The 25,915-nt window shown below is 38.1% G+C and overlaps 1 protein-coding gene across 1 annotated transcript in view; it reads right to left on the bottom strand.

Annotated features, from left to right (window-relative positions):
• The window catches only part of ddx27 (DEAD (Asp-Glu-Ala-Asp) box polypeptide 27), a 44,342-nt gene that overhangs the window by 1,879 nt on the left and 16,548 nt on the right, over positions 1-25,915 (bottom strand). The window contains exons 8-18 of the mRNA XM_088337497.1: positions 25,621-25,794; positions 23,860-24,010; positions 21,583-21,682; positions 16,195-16,336; positions 14,697-14,850; positions 13,338-13,419; positions 13,081-13,258; positions 12,896-13,002; positions 7,066-7,159; positions 5,141-5,232; positions 3,605-3,734 (exon numbers count right to left, since the gene is read on the bottom strand). Coding sequence (XP_088193623.1) covers positions 3,605-3,734; positions 5,141-5,232; positions 7,066-7,159; positions 12,896-13,002; positions 13,081-13,258; positions 13,338-13,419; positions 14,697-14,850; positions 16,195-16,336; positions 21,583-21,682; positions 23,860-24,010; positions 25,621-25,794 — 1,404 coding nt within the window. The remainder of the gene's footprint in view (positions 1-3,604; positions 3,735-5,140; positions 5,233-7,065; positions 7,160-12,895; positions 13,003-13,080; positions 13,259-13,337; positions 13,420-14,696; positions 14,851-16,194; positions 16,337-21,582; positions 21,683-23,859; positions 24,011-25,620; positions 25,795-25,915) is intronic.

Here is a 25,915-nt window from a genome sequence, read left to right as displayed (position 1 = left end):
GTACAGGCCAGTGATCGGCACCAATACCTTGGAATTCTACGATTATGGGCATTTTTATTTAGGTTTAGATGCAGCCAAGCCTTTTCCTCCCTCCATCTCGGAAACTACCCACCATGCACCTTCCGATTGAATGAGCGACTAGTGGAGGAGCCACTGAAGCAGAAAGAATAGAATTAGAGCAGAGTAACAACGGCATCTCTTAATTTCCGAGTCCCAAGATGCCTGTAAATAAAGACTGCTGAAAATATTTAGATTTTTGAGTATATTGAGCCTGTGTTAAAAACGTCTATGTATGATAAATAGATAGCGTAAAAAGTGTAGTTACCAATTTTTAAGGAGGCATGTTCACGGAGACTGATATATTAGCTCTTATCACATTAGTTCATCAATCATGTGTGTTGGGTGATTGAGAGAGCATAAAAAGTATGCTTAAGTATAAGTGATTAGCTGTTATTATAACATTAGTTTGTCACTCCTCCTCTAAAACAGGAGCGCTCAAACTTTTCAATGTACATTTTTTTAAGTTATTTTATGTCATGTTGAAATTTGTATTAATTTTGATTTTGAAATACATTGACAAATTCACATAATCAACACTAAAATATGTAAAAAAAAAACAACAAAAAAACAACCAAACGACAAATTACAAAATACATGACAAAATGCTTAAATATAAAAATTAGATATATATCATGTATAATGTTAGGTCAAATTTATGTGTTCATTTATTTTCATGGTATATATTTGTAGGTATTTATTTCTACAAATGGCAGGATTGGTACTCCATACACAAGAATATAGACAGAAGTCCGACTGAAATATTTGATATTGATCAAAATGATTAAATAAGTCATCTTCCACTTCACAAAGATGCATAGAGGAAATGCACATTTTTCATTGGCTGTCATAAATTATTGAGGAGTACTGAAAGTCTAACGTAAATACCCTCCCTGAAAATCTGCTTAACTCAGTTTGTACTTTGTAATGTACAATGTATTGGTTTAAGTAAAAGATCATGCTAATTATGTTTAAATTCAAATGCATTTACCGTAAAAAGGTTTCAGAGACATATTATAAAACTATAACAAATAATTTCACCAATTTTCAAGCTTTTAAAGAAAATAATCATGGGCTACAAATACTGGTTACTAGCCTTTTCTTAATAACAATAATGGTATCGGCCGTGAAAAATCCTTATCAGTCAATCCTTAGTGACTATGTCCTATTTTGCAGTCACTCCTTAGCACACAATTTAAGAACACATCACCAAGAAGTTAAACTATATCTCCAAAGTACACATGATAACAGTTACAGTGGCTCTGTCTAAAGCAAAGAATATTAGGACACTGAATTGTTCTTCATGTAGATAGCATTTTAAACCTGCATACGGGCATGCAAGCAGTATTTACAACTATTAAAGTACTGAAATCAGGGGTCAAATTATATGAGCATTATTTGGTTGTGGCGCCAGTAGCCAATCATAAAGGAGCCTCAGGAGGAGAGCGTGACTTATACAGGAACAACAAATCAAATCAACTCAATGAGGCAAACACGACCACTGAATATACAGTAAAAGTGTGATGATTTTTTATTTTTATTGGTCAATTATTTTTGCAACACACCATGCTTGAAGGAAAAAAAAGGAAACATTTTGGGCGGGAAATCTTCAAGTGGTCTCAAGCCAAGAGCGATATGGATATTGAGTGTCTCGGCTAAGTGATACCGCACAAGCCAGCCAAATAAATATTAGAGATTTACTTCTTCCGCAGGTTGGTGTACACGTTACTTTTCATTTCTATTATTATGTGGCTATTTTAATCCCTTACGTTCTTGTAAAATTCACCTAAAATGATAATCCAAGACGCACCCAAAGTAAATTGAATGCTGTTCTTGAGCAGTTTGGAGAATATGGACAGCTTTGGTCTCTCTTGAAAGGTATCAATCTGATTTTTTTTGTCTTAGACTGAAATAATCACTGCAGGTGCTACTAACATCGAGTAATCCAAGTTGGTGCACACATATATTTAAGATTTTTATTCTCGCCTAAAACCTTTTTGCAGTCAAATGCCTGGAGATAAGTAGCATTCAGCATCTTGGCTGGAAAACTGGTGAAACAATACTTGAAGCCTTCTCTGGTACCTTGTCAAATTTTCAATCTGAAAGACTAAACATTGTATTTTACACATTTTTTTAAATTGTAAGTTTAGGAGTTTCCTTAAGTGGCCATTTTGAGATGGCCTTTTTACATTCCTAAAACTTTGCAGTCGTGTAATTTACTGTCTTGGGATCAAGAGATTGCAGGTTCGAATCCCGGCTCCTCCCTGTTATATGTCGAAGTGTCCTTGGGCAAAGACACTGAATCCCTAATGCCCCCAGTAAGCAGGTCTGCGCCTTGCATGGCTGCATGGCCGCTATTGGTGTGTGTGAATGGGTAAGTGTGAAGCACATTGTAAAGTGCATTGGGAGGTCTTCATTGACTTGAAAAGCGCTATATAAATGCGGACCATTTACCATGGCCCAATTTGTATACATTGTGAAAGAGTTTTAGATGTTTGACTTCTCTTTCCAGAAATCAATCCATGATAGTACACACTTGTGAGTGCAGTGGTCTCGTTTGCCCGCGTCCCTGCATCCTAGACGCATCATTTTTGCTGGGGACGCAGTCTCAAATCAACGTGCGTTCCCGGGACACAACTTTTCTGCCAAAAAGTTGTCATTATTACCCGATTACATTTTTTTTAAACAAAGATTTACCGCACTCCAAACTTTTCGTCAGGCAGATCCGGCAGATGTTGTTTTGGTCTCGCGGTTCGAGTTTTCGTCTGCATGCCGATCTCGAGTTGTTGATGAAAAGTCCGTCTCTTTTTAGAGAATCGGCTTTTTTGGCTCAACTCATTCAAACGGCTCACTTGCTTTAATGCATTATATTACAAATTATTATGTCGTATAAAGAAGTTAAGAAAAAAAGGAAGTATAAAAGGAGATAATGAAAAAAAAGACAGGTTTGTGGTTATCCCTTTAATCGCTATATTACCAACTATAACTTGATGCAGAAAATGAATTAATAATTTGATGATTAAAACTGAATGAATATATAGATTTTTATTATATATTTTTCACCGATTTACAATTTCAACCTCGATAGAACTAAATTTTGGGGACCCATAGACCTCTGTTGGGACCCATAGATTTTTGAGCATGCGAGTCCCCGGGACTCATCACTTTTCAGAGGTAAAATGAACACGGAGTTATAATCGCACATAAAAATGTATCCCGGGTTTCACGTTTATTTACGGCTCAGATTTTAATACAGCTTGTAAACTTGCGTAGAATCACGTTGGGATTTTCATTAGCTGACAGATATGTAAATCCAAATTTCACTATTGGCTGAAGATTTTTGAAGTCAATGTACATCATGACTTTTTTTTTCAATACAGGCTAGGGACCTTGAAAAAATCGTGCAATTGGCCAGACGGATTACAAGGATCATCAAACGATGCAGGAATGACTTTTTAAATGTAGAAACTAGCAGCTGTTATTAATTATAAATTACTTTTTTTCACTAACGCGCCTATACTGGTGATGACTGTTTTTGTTTTCTGACCTTTAGCAGGCGTCAGAACCTCGTCCTCCACGGCCATGGCTCGGGCTCTCTGGGGCCGGCGGCCGCGCTTGGCGGCTCGCTCAGCATACATTTGAGCCTTCAGGATCTCAAACTGACTGCGCTCCTCCGGCTGTTGAGGGCAAACATCAGTCAGTGTTTACACAAACATTGACTCATTGGCAAACACTCATACACGCCAGGCACATGTTTATGAACCCGGCCAAAACAGAGGAAACAGACAAATGGCACATACACTAGATTGTGTCTAAAGAAATACAGCCCAAATTTCGGACCCAGGCCCAAGATCTTACCTCTAACATACACATACGTACGTTTGACCTTTATACAAGTTACTACATACTGTAAATTCTGGACTACTATTCGCTACTTTTTCCCTACATTTTAAACACAGCAGCTTTTAATGCGATGGGCTTATCCTTTTGCGTTTGTGGTAGCACCGAGAAAAACAGCGAGGTGCTTTAAATACAAAACACCGCAATAAGGTCTAAAAACATTTATGATGCCTTAGCCACCATTAATCCTAATAATACATACATATAGGAGCAAAACGGGAGGTTTGACAGTATTTAATATTTACAACAAACCCAGAATAATTCTAATTTTTCACCCACAGATCCAGACCTTAATTTATATAACTGAATTGAACACCAGTGTAAGTTATCAAAAACGCCTAACTTCTCTTATTGTATTAATAGCGTCAATGTCAGAGCGCTGAAGTTTCCTTTAATCCTAGAGGAACGATGACAAGGGTATGTATTTTTTCCATAAAAGCAACAACCACTAATGACACCACAAAAAGACGTCTGTGTTGCAGTCTAGCACTATTCTTCAAAGTACTGTTGCGCTAAAGCTGTGGTCTATAAATATAGGGCTCACAATTTACACGACGCAGCCCTCCCTCATAAGCGTTTTCTTCTAAATATGTGCTTATCTTTGTAATCACACGCATTATCTTCCATTACATCAGTAACACCCAACTTCCTCCATGTTAAGTGCTCATAATAAACTCCCATTTTATTTCATTAATATCCTGATACTGTATTTTTATGTTCAATTGCAATTTGAATTGAGTTTTAGATAATCAGGAAGAACAATAGCCAATGAGGGTTCACTTGGATGCGTTCAGGAGGTTGGGAGCAGATCAATTAGTTTTGAATTGTTTTATATCAGGAAAATGTGCTCGTTCTGCGAGGAATTCAAGATATGACTACAATCATGGACCAATTTAAGCTCGTATGTAAAGGTATCACTGTAATCGAAAGTTGGAGTTGAACAAGATGTGTTTAGGTCAGGAGTGGCGATGCAGCCAAGAATGGGAAATTTCCCTCACCCCTAAACAGTACTCAACTCATAAATTGTGACTGATACCACTTGTTATATTCTACCCCAAAATATGACACATTATTTAATTTGCACTCAATAAAAAATATTTACCATTCTTTTAGTGTTCATTTGTAAATGTTGGTCAATAAAGGCAAATAATAACAAAGCATTGGTAAATTAAAATGCTACGACCGTCATGGTTTTCTTCTTGCTGTCCTTCAAAAATTTCTCCCGTTTCTTCTTCCCTCGCAGAGCCAAGTCAAAGTCCTGCAGTGCTTTGTTCACTGCATGGATCACACACACACACACACACACACACACACACACACACACACACACACACACACACACACACACACACACACACACACACACACACACACACACACACACACACACACACACACACACACACACACACACACACACACACACACACACACACACGTTAGATACACAACACCTGTTACATAGAAACCACATTGCCGTTTCAGGGTGCTGTCAAACTGCAGGATTATTGAAAATGAATATTTGAAATTATTTTAAGAGCCTGAGCTTTTATAAATTCCAAACACGAATATGACTGTCCTATCTGATAAGTTTATTCTGTTTTTAACATTGGACACCTGAAAAGGTTGCATTGGATGTCAGTTTGTTATTTTGACTATTGCCCATTGTTGTTCATTGTTTTGATCATTTTGAACTGTTAACAATGCATTATTTTCATTATTGTTGTTTGATAATCACGTCCATTAGGGCGGATCTGCTTTTGTAAAATAGATTTGATTAAAAAAAGGGCTGAGGGAAGGGCTTTTAGTAGAGGTCGAGATATTATCGGGCGGGCAGATTATAAGCAACTCTCTTGCCATCTCTCCTTATCCTCTTTGCAATTTTAAAATCCATTGATGTATTCTGTCTTTGTTTTGAGTGTCTACTAACCTTTAAACTTATTATGATCAATTTCAGAAGTTTGGGGATTTATGATTGTAATTAGTGCCAAAGAATGTGGGAATGTGCCATGGTATCACCCCTAAAGTTTTTTCTAGGGATGCACCAAATGTTCAGCACCGGACATTTTCGTGCAAGAAAAAGCCATCTTTAACTCAGGGAAGTTTGTGCACGACGAGGCTGCTTATTTTTCCACCTACAGGGAGGACGCTGTCAAAATGGACATTTTCCTCCAAGTTCTTGTGTCACTATCTTGTGTTTTTGCTAGCCGTGAGCATGTTAACATTAACCAATGATAGCCGAGTCAAACTAAAGCCCCTTTTCCAATTCACGGTTCTGCCTACCTCGCCCAGCCTTTTTTGGTTTTCCATGATGAAAAAGTAACCGGTTCTTAGTCCCTGGGACCTGGCCTTATGTACCCTTCTGTTCAGGTTCTATACCCCGGACCTGAGACTCAAAACGTCACTGCCGACCACTGATTGGTGCGCTATGTTAGCGCGCTGCTGACCACTGATTGTTTACAGTAGAGAGGGTATTAGAGAAAAGAAAGTTTGTTTTTCCCCTGCTGCTTTCAAATGAGTACGCCTCTTATGTCTCTTTACAAAAACCAGACACACACAGACTACCAGGTACATTAACAGCTCCGCTGCCCATTCATCTTTCGTCTTGTCTGAGTGTGAGTGTGCTTCTCGTTGGCGACGAAGATTTGCGCCAAATATGATGCTAAAATGACGATAAAATAACCCTAAGACACAGCAAGACCTGTTATGGAAAAGGGATCCCGCAAGACTGGTTAAGATGAGGAAGACAAGAACCGTTTTGTGGAAAAGCGGCATAACTGAGTTTTTCACCTATTGGTTGATTGGGATGGAAGCTGATTAGTTCGTCACTAATTGACCAACAAGAGGAAAAAGCTCTGGCAACTCAATTGAATAACATTTTGTTGTGACAAAAAAAACAAAAAGATAAAAAAAGCTAACATTAATTACTAAATGTGAAAAAAATGCATTTGTGTGTGTGTGTGTATATATATATATATATAGGTATTACTTGGCATATATTTACAGTCCTTCATACATTTATTCCCACATTTCTACTAGAGACTCATATAGGAATCAGCTTTCCATTCAAATATATTTCTCTGCTGCATTGTTTGGATTAGTACTCACTGCGACTCTGCTTTCTTTCCTGCTGCGTCTGGAACCAACCTCGGCGAGTGTCGTCAGAAGCAGAGCCTTCGAGACGTTTCTGGGCCACGCTCAACTACGCAAAAAAAAAAAAAAAAAATTCCCAGAAAGCCATGTGGTAAAAGACACAGTTAAGTTTAACTTGTCAATTCTCAGACCATGAAGTCAATCCGTATCAGTATTTTATGAAGACAGTTTTGCCTATCTTATTGGATGAAGAAGCAATGGTGTAAGAGACTCAGAGTTGCGCGCCGTATTAACTAAGATACAAACAGGACTACAAAAAACTATGAATGTTCTGTAGTTTACGACGGCAGTTTATAACAAATTAAGAAATTATGAAAACTACAAAAATGAGGAAAAGAAAGCAATGTTAACTTTACTCTTCTAGATGGTGCTCTTGGTTTAAATACAAAGGCTAGATCAATAAATTTTGAGAGCCTTTTTGAACAAAGACTGCCAACTAGAGCATGGGTCAGGAACCTAAGGCTTGCGAGCCATAAATAGCTCTTTTCATGAGTAAATCTGGCAAGGAGCTAAAAGACGATAGTTGCACAACTCTCTGCAACGTTTCAAAGTTAAGTGATCAGATCCTGATTTTGGTACATGCAAAGCCGAAGAATCATTGAGATAATACTAAGTTCAGTCTAGTATATATAGGGCATATTTTCAACTACCGTATACAATCCGTGTAACACAGACATACCCAGTTTTGACAGTAGGTCACTAAGAAACCCTTTAAATGAAAACGCATTATATAAGGAATATTTACTGTAGATATACTTTATGATGAAAACGAAACTATTTGTAAACACCCCAGAACACCAGCAAACGACTCGGAGCAGTTTGATTGGGTAAGCTATCTCTGCACACAACACTTGCTCAGTGCGGTCTGCACCGAAGTTAAAGATGACAAAATCCTTATAATTTGCTGTATTTTTGACATTTTTACAAAAACCTTTACTTGCACCTTTTTCTGAAACCATTATTTAGGACAAAATAGACAGTCAAAATGAGGCTTAAAACTCTTAAGTAACAGGGGGAGAAAGACATTTTAAGAGGTATATCTATATAGATATGGGACACAAGCTTTAGCATTAGTATTTTATAAAATTGATCAAATCATTAAACAGTGAAATAAATTGTGCTGAAATATTGGCTTTTTTGTCTGTGGTGCATGTATGGAGGTTTTGTTGAATTTTGTCATAAAATTTATGGTGTGCCTCTCTCCCTGACACCAAAAAAAAAAAAAAAAAAGTTTTTCATTGCTTTTTGGGTCAAAGTGTTCCTTGAAACCTAATCTATGGGAATAAATCAATAGCACAAATCGAAGAACATTTTTTAGAACCACATAGCCACCTAAAAATGGTGCTCTGCGAACCCACAATGAGATATTTTTGCAAAACTCAAAATGACTATTACTTACGGTAAAACATGCACAAGTCTATAACACGCACCCCTACATTTTAATAAAAGAAATTTTAAAAATTGGTCTAACATTCTGTGTAAGTCAGATTCATCATCAGGTACAGCACATCAATGAGTTTGTTTCCCATGTGTTTTTTGCATTTATTTATCTTTCAGGATGATTTTGTATTCTCCATTCTCTCATTTATCTCAGATACAGTAAATAATGTGTGATAAAAAATTTAATCAGTGCCTTTTCATGTGTCATCTATATCACTGGTGGTCTAGTGCAGTGATTTTCAACCACTGTGCCGCGGCACACTAGTGTGCAGTGAGAGATCGTCAGGTGTGTCGTAAGAAATGATCCAATGCCACTTTTTAAAATTTTTAAATTTTATAAAACATTTATGAATCATTTTCTGCAAATATTATGTCATTGTCAAGTGTCTATGCAGTAAAAACTGGGGGTATTATACATTATATTATAATTAAACATATTGTTCAGTGTCATTTTATAACATTTTTGGTTAGTGGTGTGTGGTATAAAACAAGCCCTGGCCTAAAAAAGGTTAAAAAACACTGGTCTAGTGGTCTGGATTCAGCACTCCCACCCCTGTGACTAGAGGTCAACTGATTATTGGGTGAGCCAATTTTCAGCACTGGTATTTGGGAATTTGCCTAATGTTGGTATCGGCATATTAGACCGATAAAGCTGATTAAAAGTTTACTGTAAATGGCCTGCATTTATATAGTGCTTTTCAAGTCAATGAAGACCTCCCAAAGTGCTTTACAATATGCTTCAACCTTCATCCTTTTACACACCAACTAACCGGTAGCAGCGTTAACCATGCAAGGCAACTACCGTAAATTCCGGACTATAAGCCTCTACTTTTTTCCCCAAACGTTCAACCCTGCGGCTTATTCAGTGATGCGGCCAATTTATGTAATTTGTCTAACAGCCGCCAGCGGCGCTCGAGTCCAAGGCACATGACGCAGCTTACAAGCTACATGCAATCGAGCAGTCCGATAAAGGAAACAGAGCTACTGCACGCAAACTTTACCTAGCGAGCGTGTTGCTAGCGTGTTTTTGGATAAGGGAGCGTGGGACGAAGTCTACATGTCAAAGTCTCTTTCCCATACATAAGGAGGACAACTTTGATGACGTCAGTTATAGGGAGGAAAATAAGAATGGTTTACCGTGATTTTTACATGTACGATATGTTTTTCTTAACAGACCCGTTAACAGTATTGGGAGCGTGTTGTTAGTAGCGTTTTGCTACCCTTCACAGGCACGGTTTGGGATGAAAGTTATATTATTATTAAAGCTTTGAAAACTCTAACGGTGTACCGTCTTTCTTTGTGAATATGTGTAACCATGTATAATATGTATTTGCAACTGTATATTTTTGTAATGTATTTATTTGTATTTATTTTGGACACTTATTCTGAGTCTTGCACTGACCAATTAAAAAGAAGGGGCGTAACAGATGCGGGGGATGATGGGAAGTGGGGACCGGTAAAGGTGAGTGTTTGTGGACACGGCAGACAATAGTGGATATATATTTTTCCCACCCTTACCTTTGGAAATATACACTTTTTTTCCTTGGATTCCTTTAACGAGACCAGGACTCTGCAGGTCTGCATCAAATATTAAGTACCGAAAAATTTTTCGTTGTTTTGTCGGCTGTGGTTTTTGAACTGTGTCAATATGTGTCGGAGCTTGCTCTGTCCACTCCACGCATTGGCCCGGTATTGCAGTACCTCCGGGAACGGTGCATTCGCAATGATCGCAGCAAGGCTTTAGGGCTAGGACCTTAGCTTGGCCTTTTGGCTGAGAGTAAGTGGCCCGGCTCCTAGACTTTGTAGCGTATTATGAACTGGCTGATAACGGATAATGGATAATGAATAACAAAGATAGAACAATAACCCTTAAAAACCCCAAAACCCCCGGTGCATACTTAATCGCAGCAATGCTTTTAGGCTAGGACCTTAGCTTGGCCTTTTGGCTGAGAGTAAGAGTCCCAGCTCCTTGGCTTTGTAGCGTATTATGAACTGACGGATAATGGATAATTAATAAAGAAAATAGAACAATAACCCTTAAATAAATTTGTTCAAACCAAAAATCAGTTAAAATCGCGGGACACAAAGTGGGGTTTAGGTTAATTTTGTGATTGTGATACATGTTTTAGTGTGGGCGCATGCGGCTTATATACAGGTGCGGCTTGTGTAAGTACAAAAGCGGTTATCCTCTTAAAAAGTGGTGGGTGCGGCTTATAATCAGGTGCGCTCTATAGTCCGAAATTTACGGTATTTGCTATTGGGGGGCATTAATGTACATGTCAGTGTCCTTGAAGGATTCAGTGTCTTGCCCAAGGACACTTTGACATATAACACGGAGGAACCAGGAATCGAACGCTCTACCTCCTGAGCTAATGCCAAGACAAACCTTTCCTCTCCTGCCTTCTGTCTCGGACACTACCCACCCGATAAGTGACTGGGGGCAGAGCAACTAAAGCAGGCAGCAGGAAGCCCACTCCACACTGTGCGCAGTCACAGGCCGCAGCGAGAGTTAGGGTTGTCATATTTTTGTCAAATTTTTACATTTGAATTCACTGTCCTTTTCTACCGAAAACCCTTTGAGACTACACTTGCATGAAATGTTGAGAAAAAGTTGTCACGATGCAACAACGCACACACGAAAGCAGACTCCTCTTCGTGTGACTGCAAACTATTTTATATTATATTTTGATATGCTTCTTAGCGCTTCGCTTCAAATAGAACGAGTGTCACAATTGTGGTCTATACAATGTTGATTAACGTGATTAAAACAAAAAAATATTGTTGTCAAAATAATGAGTTTATAGCATCACTAACACTGGAGGTTACCCAATGTAGCTAAACGCTATAATATTTATGACCACGACTAGTTGTACACAGGTAGGCTTTATAAAGCGCGCTATAGTTGCCTTATTGTACATAGTTGTTCACTTATTGCTATAACCAGAGAATCATTGTGAATGAGACCCTGGTTTTATTGGATTTCGCAGTCTAAACAAATGTTTGAATTTAATTTCAAATCGGACGACCGTTTGCAAAGTAAGACACACTTCAAACATATGCTGACTTTTTTTTTGCACTATGATGACTTTGCACCAAATGCAATATTACACAACCCTTACGATACCAACGGTATTACGATAACTTTGTATGTAACATCCCACATGCCGACATTTCTTGTGTAAATACCATGTAAATTATAACTATAGCCTTATCCCCCTTGTTTCATAACCTTATCTTCTTGGCTCATACCTCACTGTGAATGTGTAAAACTGGAGTGTCATGCCCAATTTCGTTGTCACAATATGTTAACCCATTTTGTAACAATGACAATAAAGGTATATTCTATTCTATTCTATATTGAGTTGTGTGATTATGGAATACAGCTGTTAGTTGTGTTGAAATTCTATTCAATTAACAGTAAAGTTTCAGAGCGCTATTATTTGAATTAATAACAAAAATTCTTTGTGTCTTTTTGCGTTACTAAAAATGTATTGTGCCAATCTTTGAGCTTTTACAGCAAATGAATATCGGCTGAAAATATCTGTTGCTCTTAATACTAATAATCTGTATCAGTCCCGAAAAACCCAAACCCAAATCAGTGATAATGCACTGCACAAATACCTTGTGTATTACCGAACCCTACCTTTGAGGTCTTTTTTTTTTCGGGAAAAAAAAAAAAGACATTACACACAAAAAAAATGCGGTAATTTGATATGACTTTCATTTTTTGGCACCCCCGTATAAAAACTATCCTAAAAATAGACAAAATGGAGTGTCTTAGACAAGTATTGGTTTGCAAGCTCTCAAGATTGCACAAGTCGATGAATATGAAGGCTTCACTTCTTCCTTGGGTTGGTGTACACATTTTATTCTATCTACTTCTTTATGTGGTCATTTTAATGCAGAAGTGGGGGTCGGCTTCAAAGTAAGTTTAAACAGCAACTTTTAACTAGTTACTTCCAGAATAACGCACTACTTTATGGTGTGAGTAATCTAAAGGGGGCAAGTGAACTACATTTTAAATGAAGTAACTAGGAACTGAAACTAATACCTGTTTTATAGTGATGCACCGGACATTGGCTGGTAAGGATAATTATTGATCAAAGTGGTTGGTGACTTATACTTGAGGCTGATATTCATTTGCAGGAATACGAGACATGGGACCATAACAATTGAAACAATTTCTTGAAACATCTTTTAGCAGGTTACCTCAAAAGCTTTTTTTTTCATTTGCAACAAGGGCTGTAGCTGTAAGTCACTTCCCATCAATGGAATCAAACACTCAAGTCTGTCCACCTATATTTACTAAAGGGTGGCACATGTGCAATTGAGCATGCATGCAAACCTTGGCCTCTGTTGCAGCCATCTCTTTTTCTTCCCGCTCGAGCTTCACCACAGCCTCTACATCTTTCTCCAGTTTGGAAATGAGGTCTCTGAATTTGAGGATGACATCTAGAACATATGCATCGCCACCCAAGTTGTTAACGGAATATATGAATCAAAGTGGTGCACATCTGCCTGTGCCATTACCTGGGGGAAGAACTCGGGCTTTCACGGTTTTCTTGGCTGACTTGACGACTTCTTTTAGTGTTTTCCTCTCCGATTCACCGACTAGCGACACTGATCGTCCTGAGCGACCCGCCCTGGCTGTGCGTCCCACACGGTGGACGTAATGTTTGATTGTGGATGGCATTGTGAAATTGATGACCTGAAGAGGATAGTGGAATGTGTGTTTAGTAACTGACCATTAACATATCCAGCCCGAAGACCCTAGTGCAGCCTATTACCGTTTTGACGCCTTCTATGTCCAACCCTCTGGCTGCCACATCTGTTGCCACTAGGATATCGACCTGGTCATCCTTGAAACGCCTGTGATAAGTTTGCTTTGTCATCTTTCCTTAAAAGTTCAATAGTCATTCGTCGACAGTCTTTTGTTTTGTCCAGTTATTTACAAATGGGAGTATGCACATTTCTCGTGGTACATGAGGTTTGTCTATTGAAAGAGGTTAAGAGCAGATTGGGGTTGCAAGTAAGAATAGATAAAGTTGATTAATAAAAGCGCCAGCAAATAATCACCTCGTCGAATCGTCATGTTGCGCAATGTATGAGTCACTAAGCACGTTAAATCAATGCAAATAAGTGCATGGGATCTTGTTGGGAATTTGTCGAGTTGTAGTACCTCGTTGGTCCGGCAGAAGATGCCTTAAAACCGTTTTTCTAACAGTATCTTTTTTAAAAAGTCCCCCAGCAATACGGTAAGCAAAGTTTCAATTACACCAAGCTGAAACGTGCACTGTGCATTCCCTGATCTCTACAATCATGTTTCTCAATGGTAAGTGCAGTTTGTTTTGGTTCTCATAGTCCATCCCATGATGTCATAGCTGTCGGGTATATGAGGGGAAACTGTCTACTTTGAAAATTAATTTCTCGAGATCCACAGGACTTGAAATCTTTTGTAACATATCTGCATGATTGTGAGTAGGAACATTCCACGTTCTGTTCCTAATTGAAAAGAAAAGGGTCTTTTATAATCCCTTTAACTACTGTTTTTATATTTACGATTGGTTGATGATCCGCAGGATTTACGGCGTTCTCCATTTGGGCCCTGGTGCTGTGGAATGCTATGTCCTCTGAAATTTGATCAGCAACCTCCGTGGATTTGCTTAAATTTAGGCTTAAAACAGTCTACAGTATAGCTTGTGAATGGCCCTTATTTGGTGTTGATGATGTCTGTGTATTGTTTGTTGATGCCCTTGCAACATCCATTGCAGCCTGGTTATCCTGAAAGGGGGACTACCTTTTGTGAGGCTCCTTATCAAGGTTTCTTAATTTCCTCACGCTGAGGTTTTGAGTTTTTCTTGTAGGTTTTAGAACAGGGGTCGCTGTAATAATAGTCTGTACAGCCCTTTGACACTTGTGATTAAGGGCTAGTCGAATAATCATGACTTGATCTAAATGGAATGATTGTCAGGGCTTTTCTTGTGGAACACCCAGTAAAGCCCAACCTCAACCAAACCCTAAATCCGTCTGTCCAAGTAAATTGAGTTTAAAACCCTATTCTAAAATTTGATATAGATTACAACAGTGTCTGTAATCATGCTTGAGAATACCCTGCACTGTTCCCCCCTGTGCCATATGCAAGGTACCTGAGATTTTCAAGTCGCTGGTTCTGGCTGAGTTCTCCGTGCAGCTCTCCAACCTTGAGGCCCATTAGGCCCAACAGGATGTGCAGTCGATGTGCTTGTTTCCTGGTTTGCGTGAAGACTATCACATGGTCCTGGAAGGTTCTGGTGAGCAGAGCTATAACACAAATGCGACAGTCAGGGCATGGACCCGTCAGATGCTGTAATGTTGCTTTCGAAGCAAAGGCTCAATCAAGTATTGAGTGCGCGTGGCACAAGTATCACAAAACATTTTTTTGAACTCTCAGGTATATGTAAATGAAATATTGCACTGAAATAGAGGTAAGATCTGGCCAAAAAATCCCAGCCCGACCCGCAAATATATAAGCCCGAAACCGGCCAATTAGCTAGATTTGAGGGACTTAGCCCGGAGTAAACCCAAAGCTCATGCGGCCTATTAACGCTGCAGAGTGGCGGCCTAGCACTTTTTCAAAAATGTTTACCAATTGATAAAAAGGGAAATATTGTTCTTTTAATCTGGTTTCTGTAGGAGAAGTAACGTGACACAAACTAACAACGCTGTAAAAATGTGTAGAATAAATATTACATTTCAACTACGGGTGTCACTACGCAACTATAAGACAAGAGGGAAATCAGCTCCTTCACTTGTTTTCCTCTCTGGTCTTCTTGGAGCTTGCCGAGCGACGCCGCTGGTTTTAAAGTGACATCACAATTTAATGCTGCTTTCTTAATTGCAACACAGAAGTCACATTAAACAGGTAAGAGCACAATGCTGTCATAAACACCTTTTTGTAACAAAGTAGCTGTTTTTATTGAGTGATTTCTGATTTTTGTCTGTATATATTTTGAATGACAGTTAGGAGTTTTGTTTTGTTGCTCAGGCTCAAGGATGGCTGCTTTTAGCAAAAAAAGAGAGAGTAGAGAATGGTGCTGCGATTTACCCATGCACTGACTTGTTTGACATTGGCACAAAAATCAAACTTAAACTGCATTAGTGATTTTATTTACCTAATTATTTTTTTTTCCTCTCCATGTATGCTACCATGTATTGAACTCTTTTTGTTGCCCATTTAAGGGGCACGTTGAGCACGATTGTTTTATTTAAAATCCTTAAAACGAAAATGACATCAAAAATTTAATTTCTTTATTGAATTTCTTTAATTGTATCAAACAAATTAAACATACTGTAATTCAATAATAGTGTAATGACCTTAAACACGAGGAGGTATCCTAAAATTGAGTAGTGTAGAGTAGCATCATTATCCAGAGGATGCGCTGCATTACACCTAGACATTTTGATAGTATGCCTTGATGTACATATACAACACAGAATATACGTTCATAGTCTTTTCCTTTTTGTATATACATATTTGATTTGATTGTATACAGCTTGAAACTTACTGTACTGTACACCGAGGTATCAAACAAAATTTCATTAGCATTTTATGGTAATAATAAAAACAATTTTGCATCTTCATATGTGACATTGGCGAATGCTCACCCGCTACCACCGCCTCGCGGTCTCCCTCACGATTGGGCCGAATACGCACAAATTCCTGGCGCAGGTATGGAGCCACATCCGTGTTGCTGTTTACAAAAATCCTGACAGGCTCCTTCAGAGATACTGCTGCAAGGTCCTTGACCTGAGGGATGCCAACATTACATTAGCATGGCAGAGCATATATGCCATTTAAAAAAACAGTACTATGAATTTTACAAATTTTGAGATTTGGCACATAACGACCAATAAATGGAGTGCATTTTAACCCCTTAACATTCCTGTAAAATCCCAATGCAAGACGTACCCAAAATAAATTAAATGCTGGTCTTAACCGCTTGGAGAATGTAGATGGTTTTGGTCTCTTTTAAAGGTATCACATTGAGGTTTTGTCTCAAACTAAAAATAATCACTGCAAGTGCTACTAACATTGAGTAATCTAAGTTGGAACACACAGAAATAAAAGGTTTTGTTCTCGCCTGAATTTTTTTTGCAATCAAATGCCTGCAGATGAGTGGAGCATAAGCATTTTAGCTGGAAAACAGGTGAGACAATAGCTTGAAGGCTTACATGGGACATTGCCATATTTTATCAAAATCTGAAAAACTTAACATCGTCTTTTACACACTTTTCTGAGGGTAGGTCTAGGCTTTTCAAAAGGGGCCATTTGGAGACGACTGTATTTAACTTTGGGCAATTTTTCAGACATTTAGAAAGAGATGTAAATGTTTTGACTACCCTTTCAGCGATTATCACAATTGTACATACTTTCGCATAATAATGGTACGTAAAAAAGGAATCAGGTAAGACATTACGCATGTTTATTTTGGGGTCTTATTTGAATACACTATGTACAACTGCGTATCATTTTTCAGCAGTTCATTTGAAAACCAATGTGTCAAACATCATCTGATTCAGTTACTACTATTTACATATTTGGAAGCTAAAAGGAGACAGTGTTGGTTTTATCAATACAGGCCTCGCAAGGATTATGCGGACTGTGGACCTGTTAAAATAGCCTGTCAAGACAACCAAAAGTCGGTCATATTGGAAATAATTTTAAGAGTCTGTTCATTTGTAAAAGGGAAGAATGGGGCGAAACAGACTGATGCAGAAAGGCTTTTAGGCTGATTTTTTTTTTTTCTGTCGGCATTATCGGGTGTTTTGGAGAAAATATTTTACACGGTTGGATTCACAGAGGGTGTATGTAACGAGTCCATGTTTGCAGAAAATTATCTCATGAGCCAACTACCAGGGGACGTTATTTGTGAGGTATCCCGGCTTTATAGTTTTCGGATATCTTGTTTTAAACTGTGATGTTTTTGCGATGAGAACATTTTGAAATATCTTGAATTCCCAGAGTTTAAGCTTTCTAATGATATGTGGCATGACATATTTCAATGAGTGGTGACATTTTACAGACATGTATTTGCTTTAAAACAGTCCGCCGGCGGGCTGTAAAGAGATTAATGCTGTCTCTGTATTTTACTTTTAAAGCCACAGTACCTGTATACCTAAAATGCATTTGCATCCCCACATAGAAGCGAAAAAGAGAGAGACCTATGTAAAATAAAATTCAATTGTCATGCCAGCATAACCATCTAACCATCTGTTCCTACTTGGTACCTTACTAGCCGAGTAACTACCGTAAATTCCGGACTATAAGCCGCCACTTTTCCCCCAAACTTTCAACCTTGCGGCTTATTCAGTGATGCGGCCAATTTATGTAATCTTTCTAACGGCCGCCAGCGGCGCTCGAGTATAAGAGGTAAGATTTAATTTTGGTTAATTCGACCATTAGACGTCGCCGTATTGAGTAGTGAAACCAAAATTAAAAATTAAGGAAGACTGCAACTTCTTAGCTTGTGCACAAATTAAATTAGCGTGAACTTACCCTCATCATGCCAATTGCAACGAGAAAGGCACATGACGCAGCTTTCAGGCCTAAAGCAATCGAGCAATCCGATAAAGAAGGAAAGAGAGCTATTGCACGTAAACTTTACTTTGCGAGCGTGTTGCTAGCGGGTCTTGGAATACGGGGGCGTGGGACGACGTCTACGTGACAAAGTTTCTTTCCGATACAGAGGAAGACGATTTTGATGGCGTCATTTATACTGAGGAAGATGAGGATGGTTTGCGGAGATTTTTAAAAATAAAGTATGGTATATTTTCTTAACAGACCTGTTTATGGTATTGCGAGCTGCGTGTTGCTACCTGTCACAGTCACGGTTTGGGATGAAAGTTATATTATTAATATTAAAGCTTTGAAAACTCTCTCAGTGTAACGTATTTCTTTGTAAATATGTGTAACCATGTATAGTATATATTTGCAACTGTATTTTTTTGTAATGTATTTATTTTAGAGACTTATTCTGATATGTTTTCCACGGGGGAATCAAAAAGAAGGAGGAAAAAACAACGGGAAGTGGAGTACAGGTGAGACGTATTTTTGGACGCAGCGGACAATAGTGGATATATATTTTTCCCACCCTTACCTTTGGAAATATAGACTTTTTTTCCTTGGATTACTTTGAATGGGACCCGGACTCTGCAGGTCTGCATCAAACATTAAGTACCGGTATCATTTTCCGTTTATTTACCGGCTGTGGTTTTGGGACTCTGAACTTAATATTCAGCCACAATAGCGGGACCCCACCGCAAAAAGAATTGGCATTCCCAATACGTTAAATATTACCACTAAATCCTTTGAATGACCAAGTGAATACATTTAGATATTTTTTTTAATCTGTAAATATTACCGAATGTAATATTCTTACAGCAATGTCACTTGTGTTTAGTCAGACTTATCTAAAAAGGAATTGATTTATCATATTCAGACAGTTGCAATGACATTGCAATGGCTCATTGTAAAAGTTTGCAATGAGTGCCCAATTGCAGTAGTGAATTTTAAAAGTGGCACTGTGTAATATCTGACCACTAGATGGCACTATAATGTGCAGTGGAAGATAAAATGGGTGCTAAATAACCACAAGAGAGAATACAAACTACGTACATTAACTATGTGACCCAACTGCAGCATTTTTGATCAGCCTTTGACAAGGCTTTTGGGGGTACCAGTAGCAGCAAGATGGCCTATAACAGAGGTCGGGAACCTATGGCTCGCGAGCCATATAATAATAATAATTTCCTTTGTATTGTCATTCTTTGTAACAATGTATATATGGCTCTTTCTATGAGTACCTGTGGCTCAGAGACAAATTTGATTGCATGCAAATTTTCTCCATCTTGTTGAATGCTTGAGCCATTAATCCTGTTCAGATACACGCAAAGCCAACCAAAGCTGAATTGCTAGGCAGTACTTCGCAAAATATATAGGGCACGTTTTTCACTACAATTTACAGTCAAGGTGTCACAAAAACAAAAAACAAAACAAAACCTCGTTTTGGCTGTACAACACTAAAGAATCCTTTATATACAGTAAAAGCTCACTATATAATCTGTGTTCAGTGTTTAGATACCTTATGATGAATCCACGGAAAAAAATGTAAAAACGCCAAAACAACGGAAACAAACTTAATGTTATTTGATTGGGTGAGTGGGAAGGATGGGTGGAGCTATGCAAAACGTGCAAGCACTCCCTCCCATCTCTCGCCCTACGCCGCGCCAAAGGCAAGCACATCAGGCTCCCTGTTTGCTGAATGTTGTGAGATTTTTACAAAATAACTGCTTGCATCTGGTTTTGAAACCAATATGCATGAAAAAAAGGGTCAAAATGAGTTTAACCGATCTTGAGTAATTGCAAGAAAGAGACAAGTTTAAAGTGGTATGTTTGTTGATTTTGGGACATGGGCTCTGACATTCTCTTTTCATATTTTTTTATCAAATCATCAAAAATAAATGTGCTGAAGACTAACCTTCTGGGGCGCGGGTTTAGCAATTTAGTAAATTTGTCTCATAATACATGGTGTGGCTCTTTCCCAAAACAAAATTAATATATTTTGCTTTTATGGCTCTTTGAGTCAAAAAGGTTCCAGACCACTGGCCTATAATCAAGTAAGCTTCTTTTAGCAGAACCTCATGTTATGCAAAATATTTTTTTTTCTAGACCTTTGACCTTTTTCTATAAAAAAAGTTTTTTTATAAAAGATTTGATTATTATTCAAATTAATATTGTTTAATTTTTTTATTACGATTTATTACGATATGCAGATTGCCCCATTAAAACCATTTCAAAATTAAACAATTTGTAGTTTAGGCAGTGAAGGAAATTATTTGTCTTCTACAGAATAAACAGTTGCCTGCTTCATTTGTTTCTAATACTCATCCCCAGAAAATCTATCCAATGCACGTCAAATATCCGGTGAGCAGAAATCCAGTCCATTGGACAATATAATTTGGCCTGCCGTAAAAAAACCCCAACATTTTTATCAAAAGTTGTGATTTTTTTCAATTTATGAATACAAACCAAATGCTTCTACCCACTGCTAGAGGGCAGCAATGGTTTAAAAGAGCTGATGTCCAGTATGGTTTATGTTCAAGACAATATTGTGCAGTATTTTCTCAGCTTCAGTAGGCCCAGCCTAGTTTGATTTAATGTTAATACCTGTTCACTGCCAAAACTCTTATTTTGTATTTCTTTTTTATTTTTCAAAGCATTATTACAATTGAATTAATTATGTTTCAATAATATCGCCCACTCAGTTGATCTAGATTTAAATCTGCATTTACTCAATGGTTAAAAAAAAAATAATTGTTAACACATTCAATGCCAAACAAGAAAATAGACCCCCCCCCACACTGTTTCGGAACAAATGATGATTTCTTCCTCATGACACGAGACTCTTTAACTCCACCCAGGGGAGTAAAAGACCACATTAAACCCCACCCCCACATTTGCATATTACCCGATTTTTATTACTGCGTGTATTTTATGCAGCACTATTTAAATACTCCATATCAACACGTTATATTGGGTATTTATGTATTCAAGTCAGTCAAGTCATGCTTATTTGTATAGCTCTTAATCACAAGAGTCTCAAAGGGCAGCGCAGATCAAAGACTATTGCAAACTATTATTACAGACTATTATGACACATTCTATTTCTTTTATTTTTTTATGATTTTATTTTCAACACAAGGATACTGCTGGAAGTCTGAATTTCTCTACGGGGATGAATAAAGTATCTATTGATCTATCTAGAAGATGGCTCATCTGTGATTATAATTTGAATGCCAAGCTAACAAATGTAGGCTCAATAATAAAACAGTACTGAAAAAACAAAGCTTGGTATTTGGCGTTGACATCTACTGATCTGGCCCCCGGGCCAAACGAAAATTTACATGCCTGATCTTAACCCAAAACTGGCCTGAAAGACTTCTAAGTGGTTTAAGTTGTATGCGGAGGCTCCAGTGGTGATGAGTGTTTGGTACCTCCTCGGTCATGGTGGCAGAGAATAACATGGTTTGTCTGTTATGAGAACACAGCCTGATGATCTCCTTCATCTGCTCCTCAAAGTATTCATCCAGCATCCTGGGGACCAAACAAAACCTTTGAGCCTCTCGATGTAATATAAATACACATTGAGTCCTACCCAAAAAGGTTTTTTTTTTTAATAAAAAATGTACTTATTGATTCAGCCATTGTCCAACCAAGTGGGCAAAGAAATACTTTTGGTTTGTACAACTTTTTCATGGCCAGATTCAAGAACTTTTTAGATGTATATTGAGTAACTGACCACTAAATGGAACTGTATTGTCTAACGCGAACGATGAGGCACTAAATATGACATACTGTCACCTTAAGGACTTTCAAAGCCAAATTTTCCAATTTCTCTAGCACCATTAATAGAAAACATCTCATGTGAATCATGTATTTTGCGGCGTCACAAATACATTAGCTTGCGAAACTATTTGGCCCCCTTGAACTTGACCTTTTGCCACATTTAAAACTTCAAAACGTAAATATATTAAACTAATTTCTTGTGAAAAAAAAAAAAAAGGGTGGGACACAATCATGAAGTGGAACACACTATTGGATATTTTAATCTTTTTTAACAAATAAAAAACGAAAAAGTGGGTGTGCAAAATTATTCAGCCCCGTTGAGTTATACTTTGTAGTGCCACCTTTTGCAGCGATTACAGCAGCAAGTCGCTTGGGGTATGTATCAGTTTTGCACATCGAGAAACTGATATTTTTGCCCATTCCTCTTTGAGCTCAGTAAGGTTGGATGGAAAGCGTTTTTGAACAGCAGTTTTCAGTTCTTTCCAGAGATTCTCAATTGGACTGAGGTCTGGACTTTGATTTGGCCATTCTAACACCTTGATATGCTTTTTGGTGAACTATTCCATTGTAGATTTGACTGTAGGGATGGTGTGTTGAGGGTGATGAGCTTTGCCGCTTGTACGCCAAACATAACGTCTTGCATTGTTGCCAAAAAGTTCGATTTTGGTCTCATCTGACCAGAGCACCTTCTTCCACATGTTTGGTGCGTCTCCTAGGTGGCTTGTGGCAAATTTTAAACAACACTTTTTATGCATATCTTTAAGAAATGGCTTCCTTGTTGCCACTGTTCCATAAAGGCCAGATTTGTGCAGTATACGACTGATTGTTGTCCTATGGACAGATTCTCCCACCTCAGCTGTAGACCTCTGCAGTTCATCCAGAGTGATCATTGGCCTCTTGGCTGCATCTCTGATCAGTTTCCTCCTTGTATGAGCTGAAAGTTTAGGGGAACGACCCGATCATGGTAGATTTGCAGAGGTCTGATACTACTTTGATTTAAATATTATTGCTTGCAGAGTGCTCCTTGGGATGTTTAAAGCTTGGGACATCTTTTTGTATACAAATCCAGCTTTAAACTTCTCCACAACAGTATCTCAGACCTGCCTGCTGTGTTCCTCGTTCTTCATGATGCTCTCTGTGCTTTAAACAGACCTTTGAGACTATCACAGTGGAAGTGCATTTATAGAGACTTGTTTACACACAGGTGGATTCCATTAATCATAATTAGTCATTTAGATCAACATTGAATCATTCAGAGATCCTCACTGAACTTCTGGACAGAGTTTGCTACACTGAAAGTAGAGGGGCTGAATAATTTATTTGTTAAAAAAGTTTAAAATATCCAATAAAGTGTGTTCCACTTCACGATTGTGTCTCACTTTATTGTTGATGCTTTACAAGAAATTACAGTTTTATCTTTTTATGTTTGAAGTCTGAAATGTGGCAACAGGTCACAGAGTTCAAGGGGGGCCAAATAGTTTCGCAAACCACTGTATATCTGCAAATTACCTATCCAATTTTTAATCTTGCATGGGCATTTAGCAAGAGACATTTTGCAGATTGTGATAAAATCACGAATATATTGTACTCGTTTTAGAGACAAATCTCTCCACATATAGTTGTTGTTACCACTAAGAAACGCTACCTTAATTTTTGCATGCGTCATAATAAATGTCCAAAATTTATACAAAATCCATGCACTAATACTCATTTCATAGTGCCCAGAAATGTGAAGATGCGCCTTACAGGAGTTTTAATTCCATGCACTCTATATGAAAAAGGACACACACAAAAGACTAATTTGGGGGTGCACGTTATTGTGCGTACAATACGATATACTTAGTAAATGTCCGAAATAAACGTGACAAAACAGGAAAATAAAACTCAAAATTAGGACCACCTAATTTTGGGTATGCGCATGGTACCTGTCTGCTTCATCCAGGATTAGAATCTCGACTTGTGTGAGCTCAAAGCTGGGTGTGTTATGAAGATGGTCAATGAGTCGACCTGGGGTGGCGATGAGGACGTCCGGACACGCCCTTAATGCTGCTTCCTGAGACTTTAGGTCCAGGCCACCTAAAGGAGAAGCCCGAATGGAAGTTCAGGTTTGTGCAAACATCTTAAAGTAAACAATGTTGTTGTTATTTGCACTGATAAAAGTGAATCTTTGCGAGTTTTTAAAATTTATTTTCAAAAATAAGGTTTTGCAAATGAAATTTTTACATCGTCAGATTTTGTGATTCAGTGCAATATACCCACAAGGTGTAATTGATTAATTTAACCGCTGCAGCAATTGTACTTTCTATTAAACAGTCGCCAGACCTTTTAAAAAAACACAAGTTGACCAACAGCACTTGGAAAAACAAGACAAACACTGCCAACAATTTAAGCTGAAAAAAATCTAAGTAGGCCCTGAGTTGAGCTTTCACAAAAGCGGTTTGTGGTAGATCAATTGAATAAGTTTAGTTCACTTTTTAGTGCTGAGGCATCACAAGCAAAGGAGAAATTGTCCAAATTCCACATTTTTTTTTTTAAAGTTACTATTTTCCCAACCCAGTGGTAGGGAAGATACAGTCCTTTTCATGATTACATATGGCTCAGAGACAATACAGAATTTATTTACTGTATCGTTACATACTTGGCAGTTTGTTGCACGTACTAAAACCATACTGGGGGTTCAGTACAGTATATACAGGACACAATTTTGACTACAGCTACAGTCAATGTGTCGCACCAACAGACCCTGCTTTGGCTGTAAATTGCAAGATCATCCTTTCATGGAAGCTACTTAAACAACCAATGTTACTTGTTAAGACAATTTAAGATGAAAAGCCACAAACTTTAAACACCCAGAAACTCTAGCAAAACACCTAGACTAGAGCAATTTAATAGGGTGAGCGGTAGGAATGGGCATAACTATAGACAGGGCGCGTGCACTCTTCCTTCTTTTTACAAAATAACTTTGCTCACAATTTTTTTTTGAAACCATTATTTAGGACAAAGATAACAAAAAAGTAGATCATTCTCAGTTACAGAAAATATGTAAAAAGCGTGCCTTTATACAATCTATAACGATCCTCTTTTGAATCCTTCAGAAAGCAATGGCTTTTCACTCTGTCATTTATTATGAAATGATACTTTAAAGGAATCATTTAGGGGGCAAGCAAGCTTGTTCCCTGGCTCATGGAGAAAGTTCGGCTAGCAGTTCATCTACGTTTCACATTTAACGCAAGTAAACAATAGAGGAATAGCACAGAGATGTCGTTTGTAGGAACGACATCCAACTAACTTTCCGTGTGGTGAGAAGTGAAGCAAACAGCCATCTTACGATAACACCTAACTATCCCCATAGTGGGGAAACTAATGATTTGTACCATTGGTTTCCAAATTATTGTCTCTATTGAAATGCAACATATGACTGTGAGAAGAATTACATGCTAATGGTTAATTAAATTAAATCATTCATAAAAGGTGCATAACATTCATATCTTCGCCTCTTTACAGATAGTCATTACAGTAATTGGTTTTGTTCGCCATGCCTCATAATTGAAACTTGAAACAGCAAGTTCAATTATGAAGCAAACAGCAAAACTATTAACTGCTTCAGCAATAATCTGCTCTTGCTTAACAACATACAAAACCCAAGAAGTCAGATACGTTAAGGTGTGACATAACGACGTTCATACCAACAGCTAAGCATGTTGTGATTGAGGTGAACTGGGCCAGTTGTCGCGCCACGGAGTGAACTTGGATGCCGAGCTCTCTAGTTGGGACCAAAACCAGCACTCGTGTCACCTGGCCTGTCCTAGGCTTATAAACCAAGCGCTCCAATACAGGTAACATGAAGGCGGCAGTCTTTCCTGTAAGTGACAAACCCCCCCAAAAGTTAGAGATGGGATTTGTTTTTTCAAATACAAAGTGCAACCCTTTTGAGACGTATTGTGATTAAGGCCTATACAAATAAATATGAATATGGAAGAA

The sequence above is a fragment of the Urocampus carinirostris genome, chromosome 6 (genome assembly GCF_059441175.1).
Source record: "Urocampus carinirostris isolate Australia breed hairy pipefish chromosome 6, RoL_Ucar_1.0, whole genome shotgun sequence".
Classification (NCBI taxonomy): domain Eukaryota; kingdom Metazoa; phylum Chordata; class Actinopteri; order Syngnathiformes; family Syngnathidae; genus Urocampus; species Urocampus carinirostris.
This window is presented reverse-complemented; position numbering and strand designations above follow the sequence as displayed.